We start from the raw sequence: 26,455 nt of genomic DNA, 5'->3' as shown, positions 1-26,455 counted from the left end.
CTAAAGTATTCACCACATCTAAAGGGATGAACCTCATGTAAATTTTATATTGCAACCCAATCAACAATGTCTTTTGCGAAATAAAGTGAAAATACACTTTGTAAGCTTTGTTTATGCCACGCATTGCTTACATTAAGAATACCAGTATCCTCCATAGACTCAAAGAGATGCTTGTAAAACCACACCACTCACTAATATAATTCTTGCCACAAATGCTTAATGCACTTTAAAAAAAAGTCTTAGAAAGGTAAACTTTAAGCAAAAATAAATTACTTAGTTTCATATTGATGTTCTGCATATGATTCTTGCCTTTACACCCCAGCACTAGATCATACAATTTTACATACCATTGTGTTTTGAAGCATTATCACTCATTCGTTTCGGCCTCCTAAAGCAATATACAAGTTGTGCATATGTGTTGAAAATAGCATGGGCCTTTTTCCTCATAGACAGCTTATAAACCACAATAAAGTGCTCTATAAATCATGGCATGGACATAAAACCTGTAAATTACAAGTTTGTAGTATGCTACAAAAGCACAAAAATAATGGTTGGAAAAACAAAGAAGAAAAACACTTACAATCCATATAACATTGCCTTGTTGGTATAAATCTATTGATGAATTCATGACAGATGTCTACATTACAACCTTTTTTAATCATATAAAACTGTATTAGTGGAAGATGAAAAATGTATGGGGTTACTATTCGGCTACAATTTCAATAAGATGGAAATGGTGACATTCCAGTGGTGAGTGGATGAATCTTTGAATTGGAGGGTTTTTATTATGGTACTTCTTGTAAGAATTTAATAATTTTTTAAGGTTGAGGGGATTTGCTAGTGCAACAGCATTTCACATATGGATGCACTTGAAGATTCTAGACACAAAGACCATGGCTTATCTTACAAACTATTTAAGAATCAACACTGTATAAATATATGCAGGTGGTGAATACAAATTGAATGCCTCACAAATTTAGCACCTACTAATATGGTAACCAACTGCTTGATAACAAGAGCAAAAGTTAATAATTTCCCACCATGTCCTTGCATGATTCATGGGAATATTAATCCAGACATGGTTAAAACCTTCCTCTATTAGTATTATATGGTACACCCTTCTCCACCTATTCTCAACATTTTCATTTGAGTCCAATCTCACAAATCTAAGCTTTGGGCAAGACTTACTCATTGTAAACTTCTTTAGTTAGTGCCAAAATCCAAACCAATTTAGCTACCATAACAACCTGCCATGCTATTGAAATTAAACAACATGGTTAAGAACAACTCCTCAAGAATTTTAAGTCACACTTAGACAATGACAATGATAATGAATGAGATCACCTATAGGTCATCCATGCCACTCACATGTGAATAATTTCGTAGTCATGTACCATTTGAAATACCTATATGCCTATTTCATTGGCATCTGGACTCCACCCTATTGGAAAATGCCACTTGGACTATGCCATGCGTGTTTTCTGCAGAAGTACAGTATCTTGATTTACAAATGGCTTTGCAAGGTGCAAATTTATATAAACATGCTCTTGCAAGGTTTTGCAAGGTGCAAATTTGAGGGCTATGGGTGAGCTCTTTAAACTAATGATAAAAATTAAAGTTAAAATATATACTACTTTATTTAAAACTATAATAATATTATAGATAATTTAACCGCAACAGTTGGTTTAGGAAAAGCTGCCATCCACTGCCAGCTGGCATTTCAGCTGAAACCCAAGGCACCCTCTTCTCGACTTCCACTACTCTATGTCCAGATTCACCTGAGAAGGTATCATCATCAAAAGATGCTGCGCAAGGAGAAGACTCCCGGCCTGGGAGCGTACAATCTCAGTCCGCCCCACACGCCACCAGCCTTCACCATCGTTTCCAAGCCCCACACTGGACTATCCAACTTGGAGAGCCCCGGACCTGGAGCATACTAAACCCAGCTACTGGCCGATCCAGTCCATCCTACTCCATCCATGCCAAAATTTCCACTGTCGACCGGGAGAAGATCGCTGTGCCCGGCCCTGGAACTTACAACATCGGCATGAGCCCGCCCTAAACTATGAGCTCGCAGAAGATAAACTTCCCCCAGCCTCGGCATCGGATACAGACCTCTGAAAGCTCCTTGTTTCGTTGGACCACGGCCCGGGTCTTACTCGCACGAGATGGATGAGATAGTCAGCCTTTCTGGTGCTCACGCACGATACAAAATTGGAATGGTGATATAGACATTGTTGCAACTGAAGTTGCCGCTATAGTTCACGCGTGGAAGCCACCTTGTATTTCGTGTCAGGTTTAAGATTTGCAAAATGGAAAAACTCCCGGCCTTCCAGCTCGAGATAACCAAATTTGAAGAGCCGATTCTCCTTTTCCGCGGCGCTCTTCGTTTTCCTCGCAGGATTGAGCTACGATCCTTTGCGGAGGGACGTGGCCGCCTCGATCACAGCCGTGTCGAAGGAATCGGGACTCGTCTCGATCAAAAAATGTTGAGTGTGACTTTGTCAGAGTTCCTGCGATCTTGATCAATCCAGCTCGAGATCCTGGATAGACACTAGCATTGTTTGGTTGATCTATCAAAGCGGACACTGGTAATAATACGCTAGCACGACTTAAATGAACCACAGAGAATGTGTGAGACTGATCGAGTCTTGCAAAGATCTGGGAGCGGCGAGGAGCGCGCATTCCTCGATCCGAGACACCATCGCTGGCGATGCATTCGTCTGCAACAAGATGATCGAGATGTATGGCCTGCGCTGCGCGAGCGTGGAGGATGCACGCCGGCTCTTCGACGGCATGCCAATCGACATGAGAAATTCCCACACCTGGGTGCTCATGATCTCCGCTTGCTACAAGAATGGCCGCCTCGACGAGGCGCGATCGATCTTCGACGCGATGCCGAGCCCAAATCTCATCGCATGCAACGCGATGATCTCCGCGCATTCCCATGCTGGGGATCTGCCGGGCGCCGACGAAATCTTTCGATCCATGGCGATGCACGATCTAGTTTCGTGGACGGCGATTCTTTCGGCCTACACGCAGCGAGGAGAGATCACTGGAGCAGCGGCAATCTTCGAGGCAATGCCGGAGAGGGATTCCATCGCCTGGACCGCATTGCTGAGTGCGCATGCCCAAAAGGGGCAACTGGAGCGCGCGCTGGAGATCTTCCAGTCGATGCCGCAGAGGAATCTGGTCTCCTGGACGGCGCTGCTGGCTGCGTCCTCCGCAAGCGGCGAGGTCGAGCGCGCGGCGGCGATCTTCGATCGAATGCCGCAGCGCGACTGGATTGCCTGGAACGCGATGATCTCCGCCTACGCGCAGGGCCAACGATTGCGCGACGCCAAGAATCTCTTCGACGCTATGCCACAGCAAGATCTCGTCTCTTGGAACGCGATGCTAGCCGGCTATTCGCAGAACGGCCATCTCCGAGAGACCGTGGAGCTCTTCCACGCCATGCCCAAGCGCGACCTAGTCTCTTGGAACTCTCTCGTTGGCGCGTACGGACTGCACGGAGACGTACGGAGTGCCGAGCTGGCTTTTCGTGCGATGCCGGAGTGGAATCTGGTATCTTCAAACTCCATGCTCACGGCATATTCGCAGGGCGGGAAAATTCAAGGTGCCCTTGCGGTGCTCGACGCGATGCCCGAGAGGGATATCGTGACGCTCAACGCGATCGTCTCGGCGTTTGCAAGCCAGGGTTTCACGGATGAGGCGAAGAAGATCTTCGATGCGATGCCGGAGAGGAATTCTTTGTCATGGAGTGCTCTGCTCGTCGCCTATGCCGCTGCCAGTGGCGCCGAATCCATCGATCACGCCAGGTTCTTGTTCGATTGCATTCCAGAGAGAAATATCATCACCTGGAACTCTCTCCTCTTTGCTTACACCCGCCAGGGCCTGATGATCGCCGCCAAGAAGCTCTTTGATGGGATTCCAGAGCGAAATCTCGTGTCCTGGGGTGCGGTTCTCTCCGGATTGGCTCGCAGCGGCGATCACTCCTCAGCGATCGATGCATTCCACGCCATGAAACTCGAACATCTCCCCGATGCAACGAGCATTCTCTCGGTTTTGATTTCATTCAGCCATGACGGCGATCTCTTCCAAGGACGGAGATTGTTTCTGTCGACGGGGATGGATTTTGGCGTGGATCCAACAAAGGAGCACTATTGCTGCTTGATTGACATGCTGGCTCGAGCATCATTCTTGCATGAGGCAAAAGATCTCATTCGAATCATGCCCTTTGTTCCCACTGCTCGCGAATGGGTGTGCTTGCTTGCGGCATGTAGAAGCCACAAGGATGGAGCTATGGCAGCAGAGCATGTTCTCGCCAGGGATCCAGGACATGGAGCAACATATGTAGTGCTTTCAAACATCTATAAGGAATGAATATAATAATTTTTGTTTTATGTCTTTTTATATACCAATTTTTAATTCATGAATCATAACAAATGAATAGTTCTCCAAATAATTGTTTTAAGGTTATTAATGTAGGATCAAGTATCCATTATCTTCAATGGTTAGACGATGTATTTCCATATTATATTCTCATTATCAAAGAAGCATAAAAGTACTTTGTTTTTCAATAATGTCTTAAATTGCAATCATATAATGTTGCTCTAAATTGTTTATTTATTTGCTGTGTCGCCCTGCTTTTGTCCTGAGTCCGTATCCTTTGTTTACCATGATGACCTGGTAGATGAAAATTAACTACCCTGACATGGACTGCCAGCTGGCATTTCAGCTGAAACCCGAGCCCAACTACCAAGCACAGCATTCTTTTCGGCCGAAGGCACCCTCTTCTCTCGAGTCCACCACTCTCTGTCTGAGACGATATCACCACCAAGCGTAAGAGATGCTGCGCAAGGAGAAGACTCCCGGCCCGGGAGCCTACAATCTCAGCGTCCGCCCCGTGACACCCACGCCACCGGCCTTCACCATCGCTCCCAAGCCCCACACCGGACTGCCCAACTTGGAGAGCCCGGGACCTGGAGCATACTACCCAGACACTGGCCGATCCAGTCCATCCTACTCCATCCATGCCAAAATCTCCACTGTCGACCGGGAGAAGATCGCTGTGCCCGGCCCTGGAACTTACAACATGGAGCACCTCGTTACTCATCCCAATGAGCCCGCCTACACTATGAGCTCGCGGAAGATAAATTTCCCCCGTGGAATCAGCCCCGGCCCCGGACAGTATAGTCTTCCAGGCAGCATGACTGGCCCCTCGTACACCATTTCCGGCAAGAGGCATCCTCACGGCTGGGCGGATAACCCTGGGCCTGGAGCTTACAGTCCCAATAACAGGCCGAAAAGTCCCTGCTATACCATGGGTTATCGGACTGGAAAGGCCGTCTTGAACAAGAATCCTGGACCTGGAGCATACAGACCCACCGAAGGAATTCAAGGACCAGCGTATACCATGGCTTACCGGAAGGCAGACAAAGTCGAGAGAAGCCCCGGCCCTGGACAGTATCAAGTTGAGTCCGGCTTGTCTCAAGCTCTTCACAGGCAGCCGGCGTATACGATGCTCGGGCGAGCGAGTTCCAGGATGAGGAACCTTAATCCCGGGCCCGGGCACTACAACGCGGAGCAGCGCTCCAACAGTCCTTCATACACCATTGGAGGTAAGAGAAGAGGAGGAAATGGAAAGCCAACACCCGGACCTGGAAGTTACGAGCATACTCGGCCTCGGACGACGCCAGCATACACCATGGGATACAGACCTCTGAAAGCTCCTCGTTTTGTTGGACCCGGTCCCGGGTCTTACTCGCCGAGACTTTCGGGAGGCCCGGCCTTCAGCATCCTGCACAGAAAAGGTGGTGGTCCAAAGAACGGGACCCCAGGACCGGGAGAATACGGTCAAAACAAAGCGACGGCTAGAAACGCACCTTCTTTTTCGATTGGAAGGAAGCTCGACAAAGACTACGACCGAAGGAACAACGGGCCCGGACCGGGACACTACAGAGTCCGTCACCAGGATGGCGGTCCAAAGTTCAGTATGCACAGTGGAACGCAGAGATTCAACTATTACTGAGAGCAAAAAATGAAGTTGATGTACAGCTTTAACATAAAAGAAGTCTGTTGGTTTGTTCTGCATGCAATAGCCAAGTTTGTGTAAGTGAATAACAACGAAAGCTAGTTTTGAGCATTACCTGAGTATATGGAGCCAATTCACCATCGACTCGCCTTCTCGAGGTCAGTGTAAATGGTAAGACAGTATGCTACATGCCATTACTTTTCGCATGGCAATAGAACCTCCTTCACAAGCAATATTGTCGCTTGAAATCTCTCGTCATCCATAGACGAGAGCCTGTTGTAAACCCTTGTGAAATCGTCCTGGAGTGAGCCGCTCAAGCTGGCCTTGGAGCGCAATATCCTCCGACATATTAGATGCACTAATCCAACGCCTTCGTCGTAATCACTGCCTTCGAAGCACGAGACTGTATGTCGTGCTAGAAGGCAAACGAAGGCTTCCTGTACTTCTCTACTGGCTTTCGGAAGAGCCTTCAGAATGGATTGCGTCAGATCGACACTCCCAACCTGGTTGTCGGGATTCCCATCGTCTCTTGTCCTGTTATTTTCCTCGGAACCTTCAGGAGCCTCATTCGATGCCGCAGCTACATGCTTGACCCAGGCGGGGACAGTTTCCGTATCCGACGAGTCCACCTTCTCTGAAACTGCAGCAACGATATCTGGAATCCACTGCCTTAGAGCCGGTAAAAGTGAAACGCAGCTTCCCACGTTGTGTTGCTCGATGACGGCGAGAGTATCCAGGACGTCATGAGCAAGCGTTGGTTCCTCAGCGTAGTGTGGACCCCTGTCCCTTCTACACAGGAAAAGAAGCTTTCCTGTATATGATGCCGAAGCCTTGAGACAAGGTAGTATTTCCTGTAAGTTTTCTGCTGCTGCTCCGCCTCTGACCACTGCTTGGATTGTCGTAAAAATTGAGCAAGCCAGGCGCATCGTCTTGGAATGCAGAGTTCCATTACTTGAAAGTCCAAGGTTCAAAGCTTCTAAAACCGAACGCAACGTTGCCGATGCCATTTTCATTGCATGAAGCGGATAGACAGCAATATTTCCTGAAACGATAAACATGAATGATGAATAAAATAAAAGTAACAAAGAAGAAAAAGAGACCTTGTAATGTCTGCAGCCGGTCAAGCATTTCCAGTGCCAAGTTAATCAAATCCTCCGAAACGTCTTCAAAGCCGTCCTACAATACAAATCAAAGATGGATTAGATGTTAGCAGGCAGGCACTTACCAAAGGATTTGATACTGGAGTTGTGGTGGATACGTCCACCCGGTGTCTCTTCCTTCTTCCCGTTGAGGTCCTCACGTTCCCGTCTTTCTTCCGCTCGAGGCAAATATGAATCGTCAAATTTGCGTAAGCAGTAATCGCTGACGATATCAGTCGGTGATTGGTGACCGTCTCCACATTTTTCATGCAGTATTCCGCCAGCTGCCTCAGGCGAGAAATAAGATCCTGCAGACCGCGGTATGCTAGCAACGCTTTCCTTGTGTCACTTTCGGCCAGAAATATTTGTACGTGCCAGGCCGCTCCAACAGCAGCAGTAAAAAGTGTGTCGCAGTTTTTCTGTCTCGGACTGCTTCTAGTCTTCACCCTGCTGGCTTTGGCCTTTGCGTTTCTCCTGGAAGAGCCAGGCTTTTCTTGTAGTGAAGTGTTCTCACGGAACCTCGCAAGCTTGTCTACAAGGGAGCCGGCTAGATCTTCGAAACCTCCCCAGGAAAGCACAAACGAGTTGACAGCCCTGATCTCGTTGGAGGAGTCCAAAACGGTGAGATCCTTTGCCGAAGTTATAACAAGGTCCCCGCAGTACTTAGCAAGCTCTGGGATGTCCTTGGCAGGAAGCGATGAGGCAAGCCTGACGATGGAGCTCCGTGTTTGGGATGTAGCCGCTACTCCTAGTAGAGACATGAGTAGCTGTCCAGTCAGATGGGATCCAACCGCGATCTTCCACTGTCCCAAACTGACTAAGCTCATTCCCAGCTCTGATACTGCAAGTAGTACACCTTCTCGATGTTCTTGATCCAACTCCGAATCCGGTAGAGCTAGGCCACAAAGGAACTTCAGGAGCTCAAAAAGTGACTCGGCAGGGACTCCTTCAGCTGAAGCGTAAGAGCAAAATCTTGCACCGGCCGATGGAGAACGCTTTATGAGTGTGCAGCATCGGTTGCATGCCTCAACTATACGAGCTTTGGTCGGAAAGTATGATGGTATCAGCAGCCTCGTAAGTCGACGTGCAACGGTATCGCAGTCATCCGCAAGCATAGACAGAAGCGAGTCCAAACGCGCCACCTGAGATTCAAATTCAGTTTCTAAGTTTTGATGACAAATTTGATTACGAACCTTGTGAAAAGGAATGCCTCGTATACCTTTGACCGCCAAGAGAAGATCAACGGCAGCTGTTCTTACTGTAACTGCGGGATCGTTTAGCATAGGAGAGAGTCGCGGCAGCAGTATCTTTAGTATATCATGACTGTGAGGATTCTCCAATAAATAAGTCACCCCTTCCAGAACCGCTAGACGTGCACTGCTGCTGCTCTGATCACTTGGAATATCATTCACGATTTTGGTGAGGAGCTTGGCGGTATTTGCTGCAGGTATGATTTCCCAGAATAAACGTAAAATTCTGCACGCACCTTCGACAGTAACACTTCGTACGTCAGGGCAAGGATCCAGCAGAAGTTTCTCTATAAGTGCAAACTGCCTCTCGATCAATGCTTCTTTTTCCTCCTTGGACGCCTCGGGATGTTGAAGAGGGAACATGTCAATCAATAAAAGAATAGCATTGCGCCTGACGTTGGAATTCGCCACCTAGGAGACGAATGCGCTAGATCACGCCAGAATGAGAAGCAACCAAACTTACTTGTAGAGAACGGAAAAGCAGTGGCTCTTGAAGGCGAAAGAGCATTCCCTCGACACCAGCTTCCGCCCTCTGTGAAATGAATCCTTCTAACACTTTTCTGCAAGCCGAGCTCAAAGTCTTGCTAGCCGCATATATCGCTCCTTCCACAAGCACCTGTAAGCACGACTTCTCGATTTCCACCAAGATCTCTCCGGCCGCTCCCTTCCAAGCCCGATATAAAATGTCTCCATAGGCCTCCAGTATCGACTTCCTCCCAAACGGGATCTGCGAATGCATGAGCGCGTTGAGTTCTTTGACGAGCTGAGGATTGAGTCCAAACAGGAAAGAGATGAAACGTCGACCCTCTGCGGAGCGCAGAAACGCTGGAGTGACCACCGACCGGATGAGCAAGTGCCTCAGATCCTCTATACTGCCGTCGAGGAAGTCAAAGAGAAAGAAAGCCTCCCTCACAGCATACACGCGATGAACATCCACTTTGCGGTTGGAAGTGAGCGATCTTGACATGAGAAATGGCAGGGACTGTGCAATGAGCGACTCCTTTCCATCAAATCCTTCTCGCCACCACAACTCGCAGAGCTCGGAGATGGCGTCCTGGAGCTCGGGGTCATCCTCCAGCACAACTAGTTTCTCGTGAAGGCCTTGAACCACTGGAAGTAGCCGAGCCGGATGAAAGAATTTCTTGCACTGCGAGAGCCCAGCTTGCAAGAGAAGAACACAGCCTCTCAATCCTGCCATAACCCGCTGCCGACTAGAAGGAATCCCTCGTTCCTCTTCCCTGTGCCCAGCCAATTCTTCCTGTCTCTTTCTTTTCCTCCTGGGAGGCGATGGCGTCTTGAAGCAATCGGCCTCTCGTGGCCCAGCATCAAAGCCTGCCTCGAGACACCGTAATCCCTGCACTATGCCCCTAAGAAGCGCCTCCGCCAACGCGATCGCGCCATCGCCCGAGCTCTTGGAGAGTAGGGTTTTGGCCACGGATTTGCTCACCCGGACCTGATTCCCCAGGATCTGCGCGACGAGCTTGCCCGGATCCTCCTCCATACCCCTCCCCACGGCCCCGGCTACTGAATTCCTCCTTGTCATCGCAAAATCCCGGGCACTCTACGCTCACACTCGCATTCCCTTCTCATACCTCCGCCGAGATTCTCGCGCTCCTGCCAAGCCTAGACCTCAAGCCCTAAAGCCGTGGAACGAATATTCGATGGACAATTTTCAAAATGTAAACGGAACATTTTGTACAAGTCCGTACGAACAAGAGAACTTCACCATTAGGAAAAAAGCCTGTATATAGTTAAGTTACACTTTCGCTTTCTCTGTACAAAAGGTGGCGCCGCCGGTGGTGGCCATTTTTTGTTCTTCGTTTCTTCTTTTAGTTCCTTTCGTGAAAGCTGAGAGACCTCGACAGCGCCGCCGGGTTTGCGTGCGCCTTGTCTTCGCTGCCTTCCTTGCCTTTGTGAAACGACTTGAAAACAATGCCGCCGCCGGAAGATCCACAAGTCCTCCCACCGCCGCCGCCGCCGCCACCACTCGGAGAGACCGCCGCCGATTTCTCCAGCCCCAGAGTCGCCCAGATTGAGCTCTTGGCCGCCTCTCCAGGATCATCGATCCGCAGCGTCTTAGGAGCCCAGAGCGATCGCCCTCCGCTGCCATCCCTCGGGTGCTTCCCAAGAACAGTCGCGTTTGCGGAGTTCAACGAACAGTTCGTGGGGGTGGCGGCGGCGCTGGTGGTGGTGGAGGTGGCGGCCGCCGCCGCTGCCGCAAACGCAGCAGCCGCCGCCGCCGCCCACGGGACATTCCATCCCATCGGAGAAGCAGAAGAAGCGGGGCCTCCTCCGCCAGCCCAAAGCGCTGCCGCGAACGGAGCCCAGGCCGGAAAGTTGGCGGCCCAGACGTTGCTCAGCCAGCTCGCAACTTCGGCCGGATTGCCGCCACCTTCGGCGTTGCTCGCGTTGTTGCCGAATGGAATCCACGGGAAGCAAGCCGGAGTTGCGGAGCTGAACATGTTGTATCCGCCACCACCATTTCCGACACAAGCTGCACCACCGCATCCTAGACCTGAACTTGCACCTGCACCTGGACCGTTTCTGTTGGTTTCCTTGACGTCCGATGCAGCTTGAGTCAGAGCTGCTTCAGATGAATCCGCCACCCAGGCATTCATCCTGCTCGACACCGACGACGAGTTCCCGGCCGGGCTGCCTGCTGCGTCGGGCGAGTTCGGGTTGTCCGCTGCTGTCGCTGCGGCGGCTGCTGCGGCGGCTGCTGCGGCCGCGGCCGCAGCCAGGTGCATGTTGAAGATGGAGCCGATGCTGCCCGGACCACCCGGAGAGTTGAGCGATGTGAGTATGCTGCTCCCCGAGGGGCTCGTCTCCGCGGGCGTTGGAAAGTGGCACATCTGGTCCTGAGGGATCACGGGTGGTAGCCGCATCCGCGATCCAGCTCGCTGCTTGAGTTCCGACGCGAGATCCCTCTTGAGCTGCTGCTGCTGCTTTTGCTGCTTCTCTTGCTGCTGCTGCTGGTGATGGTGACGATCTTGGAGATGTTGGTGTTGTTCCTGGGAGTGGTTCATGGAGCGACTTTGGTTGTGACAGTGACTGTGGTTGTGATTGTTTGTGCTGGTGGTGTTCCAGGAGGAATTGTCACTGCTATGAGGGTGAGGATGAGAATGGTGGTGAGAGGAAGCGGAGGAGGACGAGTGCTTGCTCTTCCTCCGCCCGGCTCCCACCGGGACGTTCCTCAGCGTCCCTCCGGCGGTCCAGTAGCGCTGGCAGTTCTTGCAGAAGTGGCGGGGCTGGTTCACGTTGTAATTGTTGAAGTAGCAGAACTTGGTGTCCATGCTGCTGCAGCGCGGGCACGGCACAAGCTTGTCCGGTTTCTTCAACACCGGCTTGGAACAGTTGTGATGCTGCTGCTGCTCTTCGTGCTGGAAGGGATTCTGCTGGTGGTGGTGGTGGTGGTGGTGATCTTCTCCACTTCGTGGTACTTGTGACAAATTCTGGATCTTCCTCTCTCCGTCTTCTTCGCTTTCGTCTCTCTCGCCACCATTGCCATTCTCTCCTCTGTTCGCTTCTTCTTCTCGTTCGCGATCTTTGGTCTCTCCTTCTTTGGAGATTCTCTTCTTCTTCGTCGCCGGCGCCGGGCGATCTAGGAGAAATTGGTCGCCACGGCGATTCCCCCCTCCATCCGGCTTGTCCTCTTCACAGCTTCCGGAAGAGCTTCCCAGATCATCCAACTGCGAGCTCTCGTCGCTGTGATTTGTTTGCACCTAAAAAGGGGAAAAAAGAGAGTTTGATTCTCAGAGGGATGAAAAGGGGGAAAACGATCTCCCCAAGCTCAAATCTACACATTGGGTCTGTGGAAAATCGAGCAAACCTGGTCTTCCGACGATAGGATCTGCTCCTCGATGCTCGACTCGTCCCGCGCAGCTCGCATTTTGCCCCTTGTGGTGCCGACGATGAAAAAGCTTCGTTTCCTCCTTCCAAAAAGCAAAGCCCTACTACCCTTAACCCCGCTTTCCCACTCGTCGTTAGTTTGCGCGCCTTAACTAACTGCTGTTATGAAATTACTAAGTTAATTTAAGCTATCGAATTCCATTCGATAAAGGTAATAACCACATTAACCACGTGGCATTTGCTCGCCCACAACATGAAGTAAAGTTTTTTGAATGCTTGGCTCACATACCTTGGCACTTTAGCAAAAGGGCCCTGCTAGTGACGCAAATATCATGATATTTTGTACGGCCATGTCATATGACCCAATTACTCACCAAAGCGTACGAGAAAAGTAAAAGATAAAGCGACGCAACGTGGCAGCCGGCCAGCCATGCATTGTGGCACGGCAAATAAAATAAAGTAGCAGGAAATCTAAAAAACGACGGGGGTTCATGACCGATATTGCTGACATGGCATTTACTTATCCACAGCAAATGGGTCGTGATTATTCTATACGCTTGGATGGAAAAAAGAGAGCCAAAATATCAGCCATGTCACGTGCGGAAATCCCCTCGAGTGGAATGCCGGCCACAAGAACCAGCCTTGCTGCCACGTGGATCCAAAGCCGTGGAAAGGAAAAGATTGTGGATATGGTCGTCTTGCCCACCGTTGGATCGGGATAAGATTTCGGGCACTGCTCAAGTCAAGCTATACAACCATTTCTTTTTAGGACTTTGAACGATCGCTTCCTTTTCTTGGCTTTAATCCGATCTAAAGCGCTCAATTTTAGCATCAGGATCCCACCTAAACATCAAAAATACCTGATAAACATAAAGCTCATTTCAACGAACTTGACAATCTCCGGACTGCAATACGAACGAGCAGTCTCCAAGAAGCCTGTTAAGTCTCATCACTTTAAGATTTGGATTGCAAAAACGTTCTTTTAAAGGAGAAAACAAGATAGCCTCACCTATTTTGACGACGTCATTGCATCTCCACGTCCTGGTTTTCTATAGCTGCCACTATGTCCGATATGTTGATCGGTGAGTGCCGAGCAGCATACTGGAAAAGAATCTGCAAAGGCAAAAGGAAAAGGAGACATTAGGACATCATAAAACAAGAACTGTGCAAGATTAAACCTTGGTGCAGCTATCAGCACAGGGGCGATATTTATTCGCAGGTCCTTGGTAATTAATGTCTGCTGCAAAAGGCTTCCCGTCGACAATTTTCAAGCCGTCCGTTCCAATTGCAAAGCGAAGTAATGTCCCCGGTTTCAGAAATGTAGGATTCTGAACGAGAATAGAAGTTTGTAGAGATTATATAGAGGTTGTAGAGATTCCAAAGCCATAACCTGCTAAACTAACCTGTTCAAGGACTTGTCTTGGCATGGTCCCCAGTATGACAGAAGGATCATCACTCGTACCAACAGTGCCATCAGATTTGAGTTCGAGGACTACCTTTTCACGAAAAAAGAGGAAAAAAAAAACATTAGCTTGCTGGTCCCAGGAAGAAAACGCCGTAGTACCAACCTGTTGAAGGGATGGAACCTCGCCTTTGGCATCAGTGTCGAGCAAATATTGGCTGCACTGAGAATCCTTCCAAAGCAACGCTAACGGTGTGTATCCCACTGTGTAATGCGCATGCCTGTCCAGAACACGCATTGTATTAGAAGGAGAAACGTAAAAACACCTGTCTGCAACCTGTTATAAAAAAGAATTCCATCTCTTAAGAAAGTCTGTTCTTCCCTGTAGGCAGCTTCCAAACCTTTTGCGTTACATTCGTAAACAGGAAGCAAGCTGAAGCGATAACGGTGATGAGTTGAAGGCGGCTTGAGCGCGTCCGTCTCTACGATTTTGGAATCTCTCCAAAAGAGTCTGAATTCCGTGTTACAGTCGTACAGCGAATACCCACGCCAACACATGATGTCGAGAACATAGTACGTTTCATCGGCCTGCACGGATAAGATCAACAAACAAAGGAAGTCTTTTCACAAAGTCTACCTCATGGAAAATGCAGTCCAGAATTGTGAACGAAGAACTTCCTTGAATGGGACCACTCGAAACTTTAGCGCCACTTGGCAGAGCCGAAGGAAAAGAGTGTAAGACTCGTCCATTGCGAAGCCTACTAACTGTAGTCCCTCTAGAGGACACGACGATACACCGCTTTCCTGCTGGTCTAGCCATGACATACCTCCACCGAAGAAAGAAGCAGCAGTGAGAGGAATTTTCGCAAGCTAGAAATTTTGTTCTTACCAGTCACTTTTGAGGCCTAGGGGTATGTCAATCAGCCACTCCGGAAGCATGAATTGCCCAGAGAACCATTTCTTGGCGTCTTTCCCCTGTAATCTCGCCCCCTCTGCGAGACCCCATTCGTGCTCCTCCTCCTCCACAACGCGCTGATCCTCCAATGCCGTCGCGAGCTGCCGGAAATGCAGCTGGAGATCGCGGCGCTGCTGTTTCTGCCGATCGAGCGCCACATCGCGGCGCCGCTGCTGATCAGAGATCACCTTCTTGTGCGCGCGATGCCGGAGCTCCGCCATACCCTAAACCCTAGAGTTAAAATAAAATGTAAAACCGGTAAAAACCGTTACGATCCTGCGTATCCACAGAGGAATATTCAGTTAGACAGAGAAGAGGCATGGATTCTCCCGTTGGCCCGGGAGATTCTGGCGGAGCGCTGCTGGATCGATCTAGGGTATGGCATTGCGAGCTCCAGGGCTGTCGCGGTCGCTATGAGGCGAGGCGGCGCTTGAATCGTCGATCTCTGAGGGTTTCTTGGCTCGAATGAAGGGGCAGAGGGATCAGCATCGGTTGCTGCTCCAGCGATGGCGGATTTTCTTCTCCGGCCACTCGTCGTATCACATCAAGCTGCTTGTGCTCGTCGCGATTCTCTTGTCCACGGCGCTGCTCGCGCGCCGGGCGTCTTCTTTGATGGGATGGAGGCACGGAACGACAGAGTGTCAAGATCGCATGAGGTAACAGAGATTTCTTTCTCGGTTATGTTCTTGGCTACACATCCACGCTTTGGTCCAGGCGGCGCTACACGGTGCTCATCAACACCTGGAAGAGGAACGATTTGCTCAAGAAATCGGTAGCGCACTACTCGACTTGCAAGGGGATTGACGCGTTTCGAGTTGTGTGGAGCGAGCCGGAGATGCCCAGCAGCGAGCTGCATTTGGCTCTGCTGGATTCCATCGCCAAGAACCGCCGGAGCTCCCGAGCTCCAGAGCTCCACTTTGACATCAACCGGGAAGACAATCTCAACAACAGGTTTAAACCGATTAAAGGCCTCACCACCGACGCCGTCTTCTCCGTGGACGATGACGTCCTTGTTTCTTGCGGCACCATGGCGTTTGCTTTCACGTTTGGCTCAGTGCTCGAGACACCATGGTCGGCTTTGTTCCACGAATGCACTGGGTACAATCCAAGGTACTGGGAAGGAAAAACAAAATCTTTCAACAGTTTCTCACATTTTCCTTGGTTTTTCTCTAGAGCCAAAATCCAGCGCAAACTACTTACAAGTATGGAGGGTGGTGGACTGTTTGGTGGACTGGATCATACAGCATGGTTCTTTCCAAGGTCGCGTTCTTTCACAAAAAGTATCTGGAGCTTTACACGCACCAGATGCCTCGGATCATCCGTAACTACGTCGCCAACGAGAGGTTCGTTTTCCTGGCTCTTCTTCACTTGTGCGACTTTGATGGATGATCAACTCGCAGGAACTGCGAAGACATTGCGATGTCTTTTCTCGTGGCAAACGCAACGGGTGGTCCTCCAATTTGGGTGAAAGGTGCGAGATCACAGGATGCTTTGCTATGGATTTGTAAGTGATTGCTTGCTCCAGGCCGCGTTGTGGAGATTGGTTCTTCTGGAATCAGCAGCTTGACGGATCACAACCACAAAAGATCAAGATGCCTCAACTATTTCACGACACTCTTTGGCGGCATGCCGCTCGTTGCAACCAGTGTCAAGGCCGTGAACTCCAAACGCGAATGGTCTTGGTAAAATGCTGTTATAGTGTTCTTTGTTTCGATCTTCGACTTAGAATCTAAGCAGTGTCCTAGATGGTATTCTTGCAGAGCTTGTATTCCTTAAATTTTCTGAGAGAAAATTGTAGGATTTACATAGAAGAACATAGATAGTTTAGAATTTTATATGATACAAGTACTTGCCCAGCAAATGCTGGGTGGTTTACAAAGAGGTGGACGCACCAGAAATATGTTTCTTACCTGAACTCAAGCACGTCTATGTATCTTTCTCATTTTCTTGGAGGTTTTTGGACCTGTTGTCCTTCAGGTTACTGGACGATAACGGCTTCTCTGGAGAAGTTCCCGATGAAATTGGAAACTTTTCCAAGCTGACCATCATGTAAGTCATTGATGGCTAGAATACGATCTCGTGTAATAGTGTATTTTCAGGAGATTTGACAAAAATCGATTTGCTGGATCACTGCCGAGCAGTTTGGGGCGGATATCAACCCTCTTTGAAATGTAAATAGCTAATATGGTAACTACTTTGCACTCAAGTTTTGTTTCATTTATAGACACATCAATGATGACGCTTTTACTGGAACGTTACCTGATCTAAGCGGGTTGAAAGCTCTCCAACTAATGTAATATTTCTTCTTAACTTGGAATTGACCTGATGCATGTGTGTATGCATAATAGAAGCGTTGGAAACAACTCCTTTTCTCCTCAGCCAGTTCCATCATTTGCAGGCTTGACTGAACTCCAGACAATGTAGGTGAACTTTGTTAGTTTAACATGGTCATACTAAACAAATTTATCTTAGGATTGATTCTGGAATGCTGACTATAATGTATCCATGGACTACAGTTTTATCCATGGGCTACCGCAACAAACCGATTGATGCCAGCTTTCCCATCCTTTCCCAACAGTTGCTACACATCATAGAATACAAAGATATTCAAACTTATGTCTTACCTCGATCTAAAAATGAAGCTAAACCAGGTGATGCTTGCGGTGGCACCTTCTGCTTCTCCTTCTCTTTTGAGAGAACCCAGACATCAATGCTGTGTCAGATTTCCAAAACTTCAGGAGCAGTATTGGCTGGCGCAGCCACTCGACAGCCCTACGTCAACTCAAAACACCTGGTTCTTACAAACAAAGTTGATCCCGAGCATGTGCTGAAACAACAATCCCTCACCAGGCCCAGCAGCAAGGGATTCCTCGAGAGAATCTGGGGATGAAGAGGGAGTGTCCTTGATAATTGCTTTCCTGTAGGCCAAAGAGCTCGTGAGGTAGTGGCGAACAGGGATCAAAGCTTTGCTGAGTTGGAGATGAGCCAATTTGCCTCTCACAGTCCTGAGTTGATCCCAAGAGGAGCCTGGATTCAACTACCATTCTACTCGCCTCTGTTACTTACCATGCACAGACTCTCATGGAAACGCCCACACAACTGTGTCCCAGCAGAGCAGCCATGGAGCCCTAGGAGTGCATGGCATAACACCTGTCACCACGCCCTCTTCCTTTCCCGGCCACACGTGCATCCCGCCCATTGGCTGCCACAACATTGAGCTGATATTCCCGCTAACCATGGCCACCGAACCTGGCCCGGGCCTGGGGTGGCCTCCCCTTTCCGAGGACCATGGCTTCTGAGGCTGCCCTGGGCCTGGGATCGGACGGCTGCGGGGGTCTGGGTTCTTTGTTCTTATTATTATAGATTTTTGACATACGTAGACATGAGACCATTCTCCCTTCCAGAAGATGGACAAAGCTTAATGATTAGTGGACCATTTAGAGCTTTTACTTTATTGCACACCACTGCAAAAACTTGAAATTCCCATGGCACCTAATACTTCATGTTCTTGAAACTCCTATGGCACCAATAACTTATGCATAGTTGGAAAAAACATTAGCCAATTATGGAGTTGTGATGAATTAGTTACAACCTTCTGTGTAGTTGTTAAATACTTGAACTTACCATAACTTTCAACTGAAATAAGTAAATGACATATTTTATCTCTAGTCAGCCTTCAACATTTACATTAACTTAAACTCACAACCTCTTTGTCTGCTATTGTATATAAAAGGTTGGTCCCTTTCATAAAAAAGAAGATTGAACTCAGTCAATTCTTTTTATATATTCTCTTACCCCCTCAAAAAAAAAAGTTCTAGCATAAAGCACAAATTTCATTCAGACTTATACTCTACTATATATATTCATTAAAATAACTAAGTAAATACTAGAGTATTAGAAAGAAAACCTTAAGGTTTAGATGAATAATTCCTTATTGATAATTCTTCTTATGCTTTAGAAGTATCTTACTTCTTATAATTATATATAAATATTAGTATAAGTGCTCAAAGTATAGGAATAAATATATTGATTAGGGTTTAAACCCCTATAAGAAGGGGTAGACCAAATTCAGTCCCAAGGCAAAAGCTTTCAAGCATATATATATACATACATATAGAATAAATGTATGTACATATAAAAGTATTAGCAGAAATAAATTAGCAGAATAGAATAAATGTTACAAAGTAAACAAACACAACATTAATACCAAGTATCACACTAACCAATTTGAATAAATCCTGTCAATAATATGAAAGAATTTAAATTGCTTAGGTAAGCATTAGTAAGCAAGCATCCTATCGATGTTTTAAACCTAATAAACCAATCTAAAATAAACCATAAAGAACATGTGATATTACGGAAAGCCAAAAGCTATAAAAAAAAACAACTAACTATCATGAAAAACTATCAATTATTCAATCAATAAAGAGATATATAATCATTGTTGAAGAAAGAATTTACCATTCTGAAGAACAACAGGTCATTCACTACCAACAACAATAAAATAAATAAATTCAAAGCAAGAATAATCAACTATCCCAAGATGATAATTATTCATCATCAATAATTGCTAGATGTGGAAGCTAATAAGCCAGAATGCCTTCCTTAACAACTCTTAACAAATGAAATAATGAGCATGAAAATTCAAGAAACCAATAGCTCGAAGAAGTTTATAACTAAATTTCACTTAATAATGATCAAAAGTTTTGTATTAATGTCAATTCTAAAGAAAAAATTATAGTAAAAGCCACAATATCCTTTTTAACATATCTAAAAGCTAAATTTTATAATGCAAAGTTAGTGAAAAGCATTTCTATATCAATCCAAAAGCCAAGCACAAAAAAGCTATACTCAACAAGTGACCACCAAACTAATTCTCTATGAATCCATTTATACCAAGACATAACTCACTTTATAACAAGTGTAAAAAGAATCATTAATAATTAATATATCCTAACTCAAATCCAATAAAAAACTAACATCTTTAATATCAATCACTAACTTTTCCTCTCATAAAGTTAGCATAATTCACAATTAAATCACTTTTCAAGGAAAACCTCAAAGCTCAATCACTACTAAAAAATTTCATCTAGAACACAACTAACTCAACTTGTTACTCAACTCATTTGAATACTATCAAAGTTGCTAACTAGCAAATGCACAAATGCCAATAATATAAAATTACAGCTAAATTATTAACACTATCTGCATCAAGACTAATAAAACTTAATATCAATTTTATAAAGAGACATCTCATTTCACTTAAGTCTCAACATGAACAATATTAACAACAAGGCATCATTTCATTATAATTAACACCAAAATAGAGTGAATCACCACTCAAAATTTTTTAGTAACCAAGCTAACCAAAGTTGAATATATCTTACTTAGTATCCGAGACTAAACTTTCAACAAAACTTAGTTAAAGATAACATATCATCAAAAAGTGATTCACCACATCTAAAACTTAATGAAATCTATCACCATAGACTAAATGCAACTAAATGATATCAACAGAGATGGAATCAATATGCTAACATAGAAAAACCATAGAAGTTTAATGACACAATCCTCTGTAACACCATCTAGTAAAGTAAGCTCAACATTAATAAATCTTTATCGAGCAAAAAAAAAATCAAAAGTCTTTGATAAAGTCTACAAGAAATCATTAGTCACAAAGCAACCAACAATCACTTTTCAATTTACCTTTCACAAGACCAAAACACTAAATTCATGCTATTAACTCATATACTTTTCCAACATGAACATAATACCTCATGTACAAAATATGGAATATGGACAAGCACAAACTAAATAACCACTCGAATCCAATCGTACAATAATAAGCTAGTTAATACATCTAGCCAACAACTCTAAGTATGTTTTGAAGAAGTTTTAAACTCTATCCAACTCAATTGCCTTAGCCCTAATAGTTTACTATCAATTTCGTAAACATATTGCTCATTATCTCATGAATATGATATAAAAATCTCAATATTTTGATCATCAATCAAGTAACATTATGAGCAAGCCTATATTATTACTTCAAAAGTTTATGTGAGTATCAAATGCCAACTTTATTTAACAAAATACAACATAAATGTTATACCCTAATAATACAGATTTACAACACCAAACACTACCAACTTTATTCACAACATAAGCAAGCTCATGTTATACTCTCTGTGACCAAACTCAAAACTAATTTAACATTGAGCTACTCAAAAAGCAATAGCAAGGTTCCCCAAAAAAGAATTAAGCATTATAACCCAAGTTTTCAATAGCAAGCCTAAACAAAATAGTTTAATGCTCCACTAGTATCCATCCCATGACTCACCACTTCTAAGACCATCATGATTAATATATATTAAGGTAGGGACTCTTGATTGCATAATATAAATATGAGCAATGAGTTCACACTTTATTACAAATCATCTCTCTAAAAAGAGAAAATGATTTATATGTTTGATCCTTCATCTCTAACAACTCTCTTTTTAAACTCTACTTTGACCAAACCTTAAATTTGCTTTTGCACTGCCTTCAATTCAATCTAAGAAAAATTTATGAAAAAGTGTGGCAATGACTACTTGATTTAATAGGTTAATCCCTACAATCTTGATTGATCCACTTATAATCATGCCTAAGAGGATCCACTAATTTATTTATTCACCATCCATAGCAAACCTAGAAGAGGTTTATTTTTTACTTATGGTATATGGAACCACTCATGATAATCGCTAATAGACTAACATTAATCTTGCCAACTCAAAGTGTAATCTTGAGTTGCTAATATGCCTCACTCATAAGCCCAAGCATAAACTCATTAAAGCTTTTCTTGTCTTTACTCACATTCTTACCTCTACCTATAAAACAGTGACAAACAAAGCTAAAAACGTAGGAAAGAAAAAGAAGAGAAGAAGATTGGGAAGAGAATAAAATAAAATTTAGACTTGAACCCCAAATGCATGAGTAATGATAAGTATATATCACTTTTTCAACTCTATTTTGCACAAACAATTATAGGCAAAAGAAAAGATAGTTAATTCAATGCAAATGCATACAACAGTGAGTGAGAGTTGTTTTCCAACACGTTTAAGTGTTATTTATATATTACATGATTTTATAACCATTTCTAATTGCTTCTCACTTGTCTATGACAAATATTGCCTAGGTTAGGTTTTTCTTTTTTGGATGTCTAAGCTTAGACATAACTTCATTTTGCTTAAGCTTTCTTCTTTTGTTCTATCTGGGATGATACACAAGATAAAACATTTACCTTTTCATCACTCCACCACAAAACTACTGCCTATCCTCAGGCAGTCGGATTTTCCAAATCCTACTCTAGGTTGCTAAGCTTAGTCTTCATAGTGAAAAGCTCAACGCTTCAATGTAGATTGTCAAGTTCTTGATGTATAATATAATTTTCCTAGTTAAGCATTACAATATGCTAGTCTTGGTGGTTGATGCATTCTACATCGGTGGATGTGAAAGCTAGGATTGCACTTTTGAATTCTTGGATTATATAGCATTGATGATTTTATTGGCCCATGACTCCACCCACTTTCTTACTGATTGTTTTGAAGTAACTCAAGATCTACATATAATATTTTGTTGTTTCTTCATCTTCTACTAGTTTCATTGGCTTGTCGACTAGCTACTTGTCTGTTCCTTTGATGTGTTGAGCAAACTCTTCCATAAAGCTTCAAACTGCTAGCTCACTTGACTGACTCATGGTTTTGTGAGTGAAGGCACAATTAGCCTTGACCTTGTAATGTTGCTAATGCTGTGGCTATCTCATCTCACTAGGCTAATTGGCCGATGGTGTGTTGTTGTTGAATGCATAGATGGACTACAAAAGACTTTAGCCTATACTCCTCCAGTTCACCTAGTCTCACTTTCAACACTCAAAGGTATCATTATTGCCTTTATGCTAAGGCTATCCATTCACCCTTGTCTTATACAACATAGTCCTATCTTTTCAAGATTAAGCCATCTATTCATAAGTGGTCATTCTATAACCACAATTTAACATTTTTAAAATGCTTTAAGATATGAGAAACACCATCCTTTAATATCCCTCTTTTGATCCTTATTAAAGCTTTCTTTATTCATGGTAGTGTTCGCCAACACCACTATTAGTTTAAGGCCCAAAAGCCCAACTACTAAATCCCATTAATCTCTAGGACTTCTTTACCATGTAAACATATCTTTCGTCATTGTAATGCACCTTATTGTTTTCCCCTTAAACCAATTGAAAAAAAGGTAATTACTTAATGAGAGAGCCCTTAATGATTATTTTATCCTTATTTATCTCCCAAAGTTCTAAAGATCCATAACAGTGATAATATATCTAAATCTCATCCCACTACAATCACCAAGCAAAAAGACCACTCTTTTATCTTTCTATAGTCCAAAACTTTGGGATAACATTTTGAAATACCAAACCCAACATAAACCTTATAAGTACTTCTTTTACCTTCTACCGTTAAAATGCCTCAACCATGTTGTAGCGCACGTGGTTTTGACCCTTTATCCTATGGTGATTTACCATAGGATAACACCATGAAGCGGAACCTAAACCCTCTTTGTGCCACGTGACAGATGCCACGTGTCTATAGGAACCCGAGGTTCAGGGCCTTAGGCCACTGAACGAAGGAATCGTACCAAACTCCCAAGCATGGAGCCAATGAATGATGGAACCGAACTACGGAGCAACTCCCGAGCATACAGCCCAAGGAGTGAAGGGATAGGAGCCCGGAGCGACTTGGAACAGTCCCAGAGTAACCAACATCCCAATGCTAGGACCAGCATGCAAAACAGAGCCAAACGGAGTCTGGCGCTATTTCGGCATACCAGTGGCCTAATATGAGGATATGGGTACTCCACCAACTAGCATGGAATGGAACTTGGGCTTAGACCCAAGCCGGACGCAAAACAAGGATAGGCATGCAAGCAAAAACTATACTATGCCTTAGGTTGGTCGGCCATGCCCGACCTACCCACTATCCCTACTATACATTTGGAACCCCCCAAAGGCCCCCCCCCCCCCCCCCCTCGAGGAACACACGCTTTGGGCTTTCACCCCAAGCCTCCCTTAGTATCAGGAGTTAAGTCTCTGGGACAAGCTCGAAACTTACTAAATATGGAATATCCCTAGATTGCGAATTTGGACATGGGATAAACACCATTGTGTTTAGGATGATCTCTACATTCCGTAGATATGCCAAATGAACAAATCTGGACACTTTCCATAAATAGTATTTGGGACCGAAATGAGACCAACACAAAGGGCATGATAGCGAGGGTGTTTGGCAGACATGGTAAGGTATCATCTAGCGATATTGAGGGACCAATCTCAATATCGTGGGGGTTCCCAACACTAACAAGTGCAAGTCAACAAATGAGTTTCTCTAACCAGGTCAAGTATGCTTGAAAAATAGCACGTAGGAATTCCGTCCTTATGCTCATCTAATCAAGTGCACATGTGATGACCAGTTTCTCAACTAGCTTGAGTGGAGACCATAAAAGGGACCAACAATACCGACCTTCTGCCATCGTGGCAGTAAGGTAAGAGTGTCCGTAAGGATTGGTCGAAAGGTAACTTTTGATACCTGAAGTCACATTCGCGACACTCTCCCCCTAGGGAAGATCGACGTCCTCGTTGATGCATACTCGAGTCTAGAATACCACCAAGGAAACAACTCCAAAAAAAGTTCACGGTACTCACACTATGTGAAAAATGCACCAACTTAAATGAGTTAGGGGTAACCTCTTTGTCTAACACGGATGCGCTACCAGCTCAGACACCTTCCGGCCGTCGCCGACAAGGAAATGACCAACGGAGTTAGCCACCCTTGCTGCTCTGGGAGTCACCCAACTTACAAAAGTGTGATACGCCCCTGCCCGCAGGGACATAGAGAGAGAAGCCAAAGGCCCCAACCCTCCTGAGCAAAAAAACCAAACCTGTCGGTAAGGTTTAGATAGACTACTGTAAACAGGCAATTAGAGTTGTTTACACGGTCATGCCCTTTTTAATGGAATAAAGAACATCAACAGAGAGGCGGGTTATGTGACCAGTCGACAGTAGCTACCCCATGACTAGAGATTTCACCATGCACACGAAGTGCCGAAGCCAGTCTGCCTATACTGGCCCAAACTCAAAGATCAATAGATGGACAATATCAAAGTCAGAGACAATGATATCTTAGAGACTTAATTACCAATGATGAAATCTTAGAGTAGAACACAAAAGTATTCCAAGTAAGTTATCATTCGATAAACCAGTATTATAGTAGATAGGAACCACCAAGATCATCAAAATTGGTAAACACAGAATGCACCATCCAACAAAATTCAATAGCTAGTATATCATCAAGGAAACTCAATGATGAAATCTAACTACCGAAGATGGCAGATAATATGCCAAATAACTTACTAAAGATAACACATAGCACATAAAGGATCATCGACTGGTAAGTAAAATGCTCGCAAATGTATCACCCGAAGGAAATAACATCCGAATCTATCAAAGTGAACTCAAGCAATAATCAACAGAATAGAATGAATGTTCCATGGCTAACAAACACTCGTTCATGCCAACTATCACACTAGCCAATCTGAATAGACCTTGGTCAACAATACCAAGGAACCAGAGTTGCTCTAGCAAGTGTTAGCAACATCCTATCGATGTCTCAAACCCAAGAGACCAATCCAGAGCAAACCACAAAGAACATGTGGTATTGCAAAAAGTCAAAAGCCATCAAAGAGAATAATGAACCATCATGAAAGATTAACAATCATCCCATCAAAAAGAGATATGCATAATCATCATTAAAGAAGGAATCCACTACCCTGAAGAATAGTGAATCATTCTATATCAACAACAATCAAGCAAAACTTTTTGATAAGGATAATCAACTATCCTAGATGATAGTCAATCATCACCAATGATTGCCATATGCAAATATTAACTTCAACATTGAAGCTAATGAGCTAAAATGCCTTCCCTAACAACTTCTAACAAATGGAACAATGAGCATAAATTCAAAGAACCAAAAGCTCAAAGAAGTCTATAGCCAAGTCATGCCTAGCAATGATCACGAGTCTCGCATGAACTAACTTCAATGCTAAGAAGAAAATCATGGTATAATCCATAATATCCTCCTCAACACATCCATAAGCTAAACTTTAGAATGCAATGCTAATGAAGAGCAGATTTGCATCAATCCAAAAACCAAGCATAATGAAGCTCTGCTCAACAAGTGATCATCAAACGATTCTCCATGAATCCATCTATAGCAAGACGTAACTCACTTCATAACAAGCACAAGAAGAATCATCAATGATCAATATATCATAACTTAAATCCAACAAGGATTCAAACATTCCAATATTGATCATTAACTCATCTTTTTGTAAAGCTAGTATAGTCCATGACTAAATCACTTTTCAAGGAAAAGCTCAAAGTTCAACCTTTACTAAATAATCTCGTTTAGAACACAATTAACTCAAACTTACCACTCAGTTCATTGAACGTCAATATAGTTGCTAACTAGCAATGCAGGAATGCTAATAACACAAAGCTATAGCCAAATCATCAATACTATCTTTATCAAGACTAATGAAATGCAATATCAATCCGAGAGAGAGATATCTCATTTCACTTGAATCTCAACATCAATATTGTTAACGACAAGGCATCACTTCAATGTCATCAACACCATAACAAAGCTAAAAGAAAGCACGAGTGAATCACCACTCAAAACTCTCTTGCAACCAAGCTAACCAAAGTCAAAGATACTATATTTAGTATCTGAGACTAATCCT

The 26,455-nt window shown here is 44.8% G+C and overlaps 6 protein-coding genes and 1 long non-coding RNA gene across 10 annotated transcripts; 4 read left to right on the top strand and 3 right to left on the bottom strand.

The window, feature by feature from the left end:
• The first annotated feature begins 2,988 nt into the window (after window positions 1-2,988).
• Window positions 2,989-4,846, top strand: LOC9657318 (pentatricopeptide repeat-containing protein At4g02750). The gene is made up of 2 exons (XM_002980845.2): window positions 2,989-4,353; window positions 4,694-4,846. The coding sequence occupies exons 1-2, from the start codon at window positions 2,989-2,991 to the stop codon at window positions 4,844-4,846; spliced, it is 1,518 nt and encodes a 505-aa protein (XP_002980891.2).
• On the top strand, window positions 4,560-6,031 carry LOC9656980 (outer dense fiber protein 3). Its single transcript, XM_002980844.2, has one exon. It carries the CDS (start codon window positions 4,850-4,852, stop codon window positions 6,029-6,031), a length of 1,182 nt encoding a protein of 393 aa, XP_002980890.1. The 5' UTR covers window positions 4,560-4,849.
• LOC9656979 (condensin-2 complex subunit G2) lies at window positions 5,999-10,049 on the bottom strand. The gene is made up of 6 exons (XM_002980759.2): window positions 8,887-10,049; window positions 8,367-8,834; window positions 7,260-8,315; window positions 7,135-7,210; window positions 6,150-7,076; window positions 5,999-6,088 (listed from the first exon to the last, which is right to left on the bottom strand). Exons 1-5 carry the CDS (start codon window positions 9,964-9,966, stop codon window positions 6,229-6,231), a joined length of 3,528 nt encoding a protein of 1,175 aa, XP_002980805.2. The 5' UTR covers window positions 9,967-10,049; the 3' UTR covers window positions 5,999-6,088; window positions 6,150-6,228.
• Window positions 10,050-10,129: 80 nt separating this feature from the next.
• Window positions 10,130-12,410, bottom strand: LOC9656978 (hormone receptor 4). Its single transcript, XM_002980758.2, has 2 exons — window positions 12,253-12,410; window positions 10,130-12,145 (listed from the first exon to the last, which is right to left on the bottom strand). The coding sequence occupies exons 1-2, from the start codon at window positions 12,310-12,312 to the stop codon at window positions 10,253-10,255; spliced, it is 1,953 nt and encodes a 650-aa protein (XP_002980804.1). The 5' UTR covers window positions 12,313-12,410; the 3' UTR covers window positions 10,130-10,252.
• Window positions 12,411-12,666: 256 nt separating this feature from the next.
• LOC9657317 (snurportin-1) lies at window positions 12,667-14,859 on the bottom strand. 4 transcript variants are annotated; one of them, XR_002993680.1, is made up of 9 exons: window positions 14,564-14,859; window positions 14,312-14,501; window positions 14,012-14,262; window positions 13,841-13,955; window positions 13,676-13,768; window positions 13,451-13,600; window positions 13,282-13,385; window positions 13,133-13,208; window positions 12,667-13,082 (listed from the first exon to the last, which is right to left on the bottom strand). XR_002993680.1 is itself a non-coding variant. In XM_024685937.1 (8 exons), exons 1-7 carry the CDS (start codon window positions 14,848-14,850, stop codon window positions 13,296-13,298), a joined length of 1,176 nt encoding a protein of 391 aa, XP_024541705.1. In that variant the 5' UTR covers window positions 14,851-14,859; the 3' UTR covers window positions 12,667-13,208; window positions 13,282-13,295. The 4 variants fall into 4 exon arrangements, 3 of the variants coding, with proteins under 3 accessions (XP_024541705.1, XP_024541704.1, XP_024541706.1); XM_024685937.1 differs by having other exon boundaries at window positions 12,667-13,208; XM_024685936.1 differs by having other exon boundaries at window positions 12,672-13,385.
• Window positions 14,860-14,951: 92 nt separating this feature from the next.
• On the top strand, window positions 14,952-16,549 carry LOC9657316 (glycosyltransferase family 64 protein C4). Its single transcript, XM_024685900.1, is given in 6 exon segments — window positions 14,952-15,285; window positions 15,344-15,672; window positions 15,675-15,739; window positions 15,803-15,972; window positions 16,030-16,100; window positions 16,155-16,549. Coding segments are annotated over 6 exon segments (987 nt in total). The 5' UTR covers window positions 14,952-15,094; the 3' UTR covers window positions 16,316-16,549.
• A 49-nt stretch (window positions 16,550-16,598) lies between these two features.
• Window positions 16,599-17,049, top strand: LOC112350164. The gene is made up of 4 exons (XR_002993665.1): window positions 16,599-16,678; window positions 16,729-16,800; window positions 16,854-16,922; window positions 16,978-17,049. It is a non-coding gene; the product is annotated as an uncharacterized LOC112350164 (long non-coding RNA).
• The last annotated feature ends 9,406 nt before the right edge of the window (window positions 17,050-26,455 follow it).

Source organism: Selaginella moellendorffii, unplaced genomic scaffold, assembly GCF_000143415.4.
Source record: "Selaginella moellendorffii unplaced genomic scaffold, v1.0 SELMOscaffold_46, whole genome shotgun sequence".
Classification (NCBI taxonomy): Eukaryota; Viridiplantae; Streptophyta; class Lycopodiopsida; order Selaginellales; family Selaginellaceae; genus Selaginella; species Selaginella moellendorffii.
This window is presented reverse-complemented; position numbering and strand designations above follow the sequence as displayed.

Bases quoted from the DNA above. Each gene is read 5' to 3' on its own strand.
- LOC9656980 (XM_002980844.2), top strand. From the start codon at position 4,850: ATGCTGCGCAAGGAGAAGACTCCCGGCCCGGGAGCCTACAATCTCAGC.
- LOC9657317 (XM_024685937.1), bottom strand. From the start codon at position 14,850: ATGGCGGAGCTCCGGCATCGCGCGCACAAGAAGGTGATCTCTGATCAG. The intron at 14,263-14,311 runs GTAGACTTTGTG...TTATCCGTGCAG, and splicing joins TGGACTGCATTTTCCATGAG to GCCGATGAAACGTACTATGT. The intron at 13,386-13,450 runs GTTTAATCTTGC...TTGCCTTTGCAG, and splicing joins GTGCTGATAGCTGCACCAAG to ATTCTTTTCCAGTATGCTGC.
- LOC9656978 (XM_002980758.2), bottom strand. From the start codon at position 12,312: ATGCGAGCTGCGCGGGACGAGTCGAGCATCGAGGAGCAGATCCTATCG. The intron at 12,146-12,252 runs GTTTGCTCGATT...TCCCCTTTTTAG, and splicing joins TCCTATCGTCGGAAGACCAG to GTGCAAACAAATCACAGCGA.
- LOC9657318 (XM_002980845.2), top strand. From the start codon at position 2,989: ATGGCGATGCACGATCTAGTTTCGTGGACGGCGATTCTTTCGGCCTAC. The intron at 4,354-4,693 runs GTAGTGCTTTCA...ATGACCTGGTAG, and splicing joins CAGGACATGGAGCAACATAT to ATGAAAATTAACTACCCTGA.
- LOC9656979 (XM_002980759.2), bottom strand. From the start codon at position 9,966: ATGACAAGGAGGAATTCAGTAGCCGGGGCCGTGGGGAGGGGTATGGAG. The intron at 8,835-8,886 runs GTAAGTTTGGTT...TTCGTCTCCTAG, and splicing joins TGCTTTTCCGTTCTCTACAA to GTGGCGAATTCCAACGTCAG. The intron at 7,077-7,134 runs GTCTCTTTTTCT...TTATCGTTTCAG, and splicing joins CCGGCTGCAGACATTACAAG to GAAATATTGCTGTCTATCCG.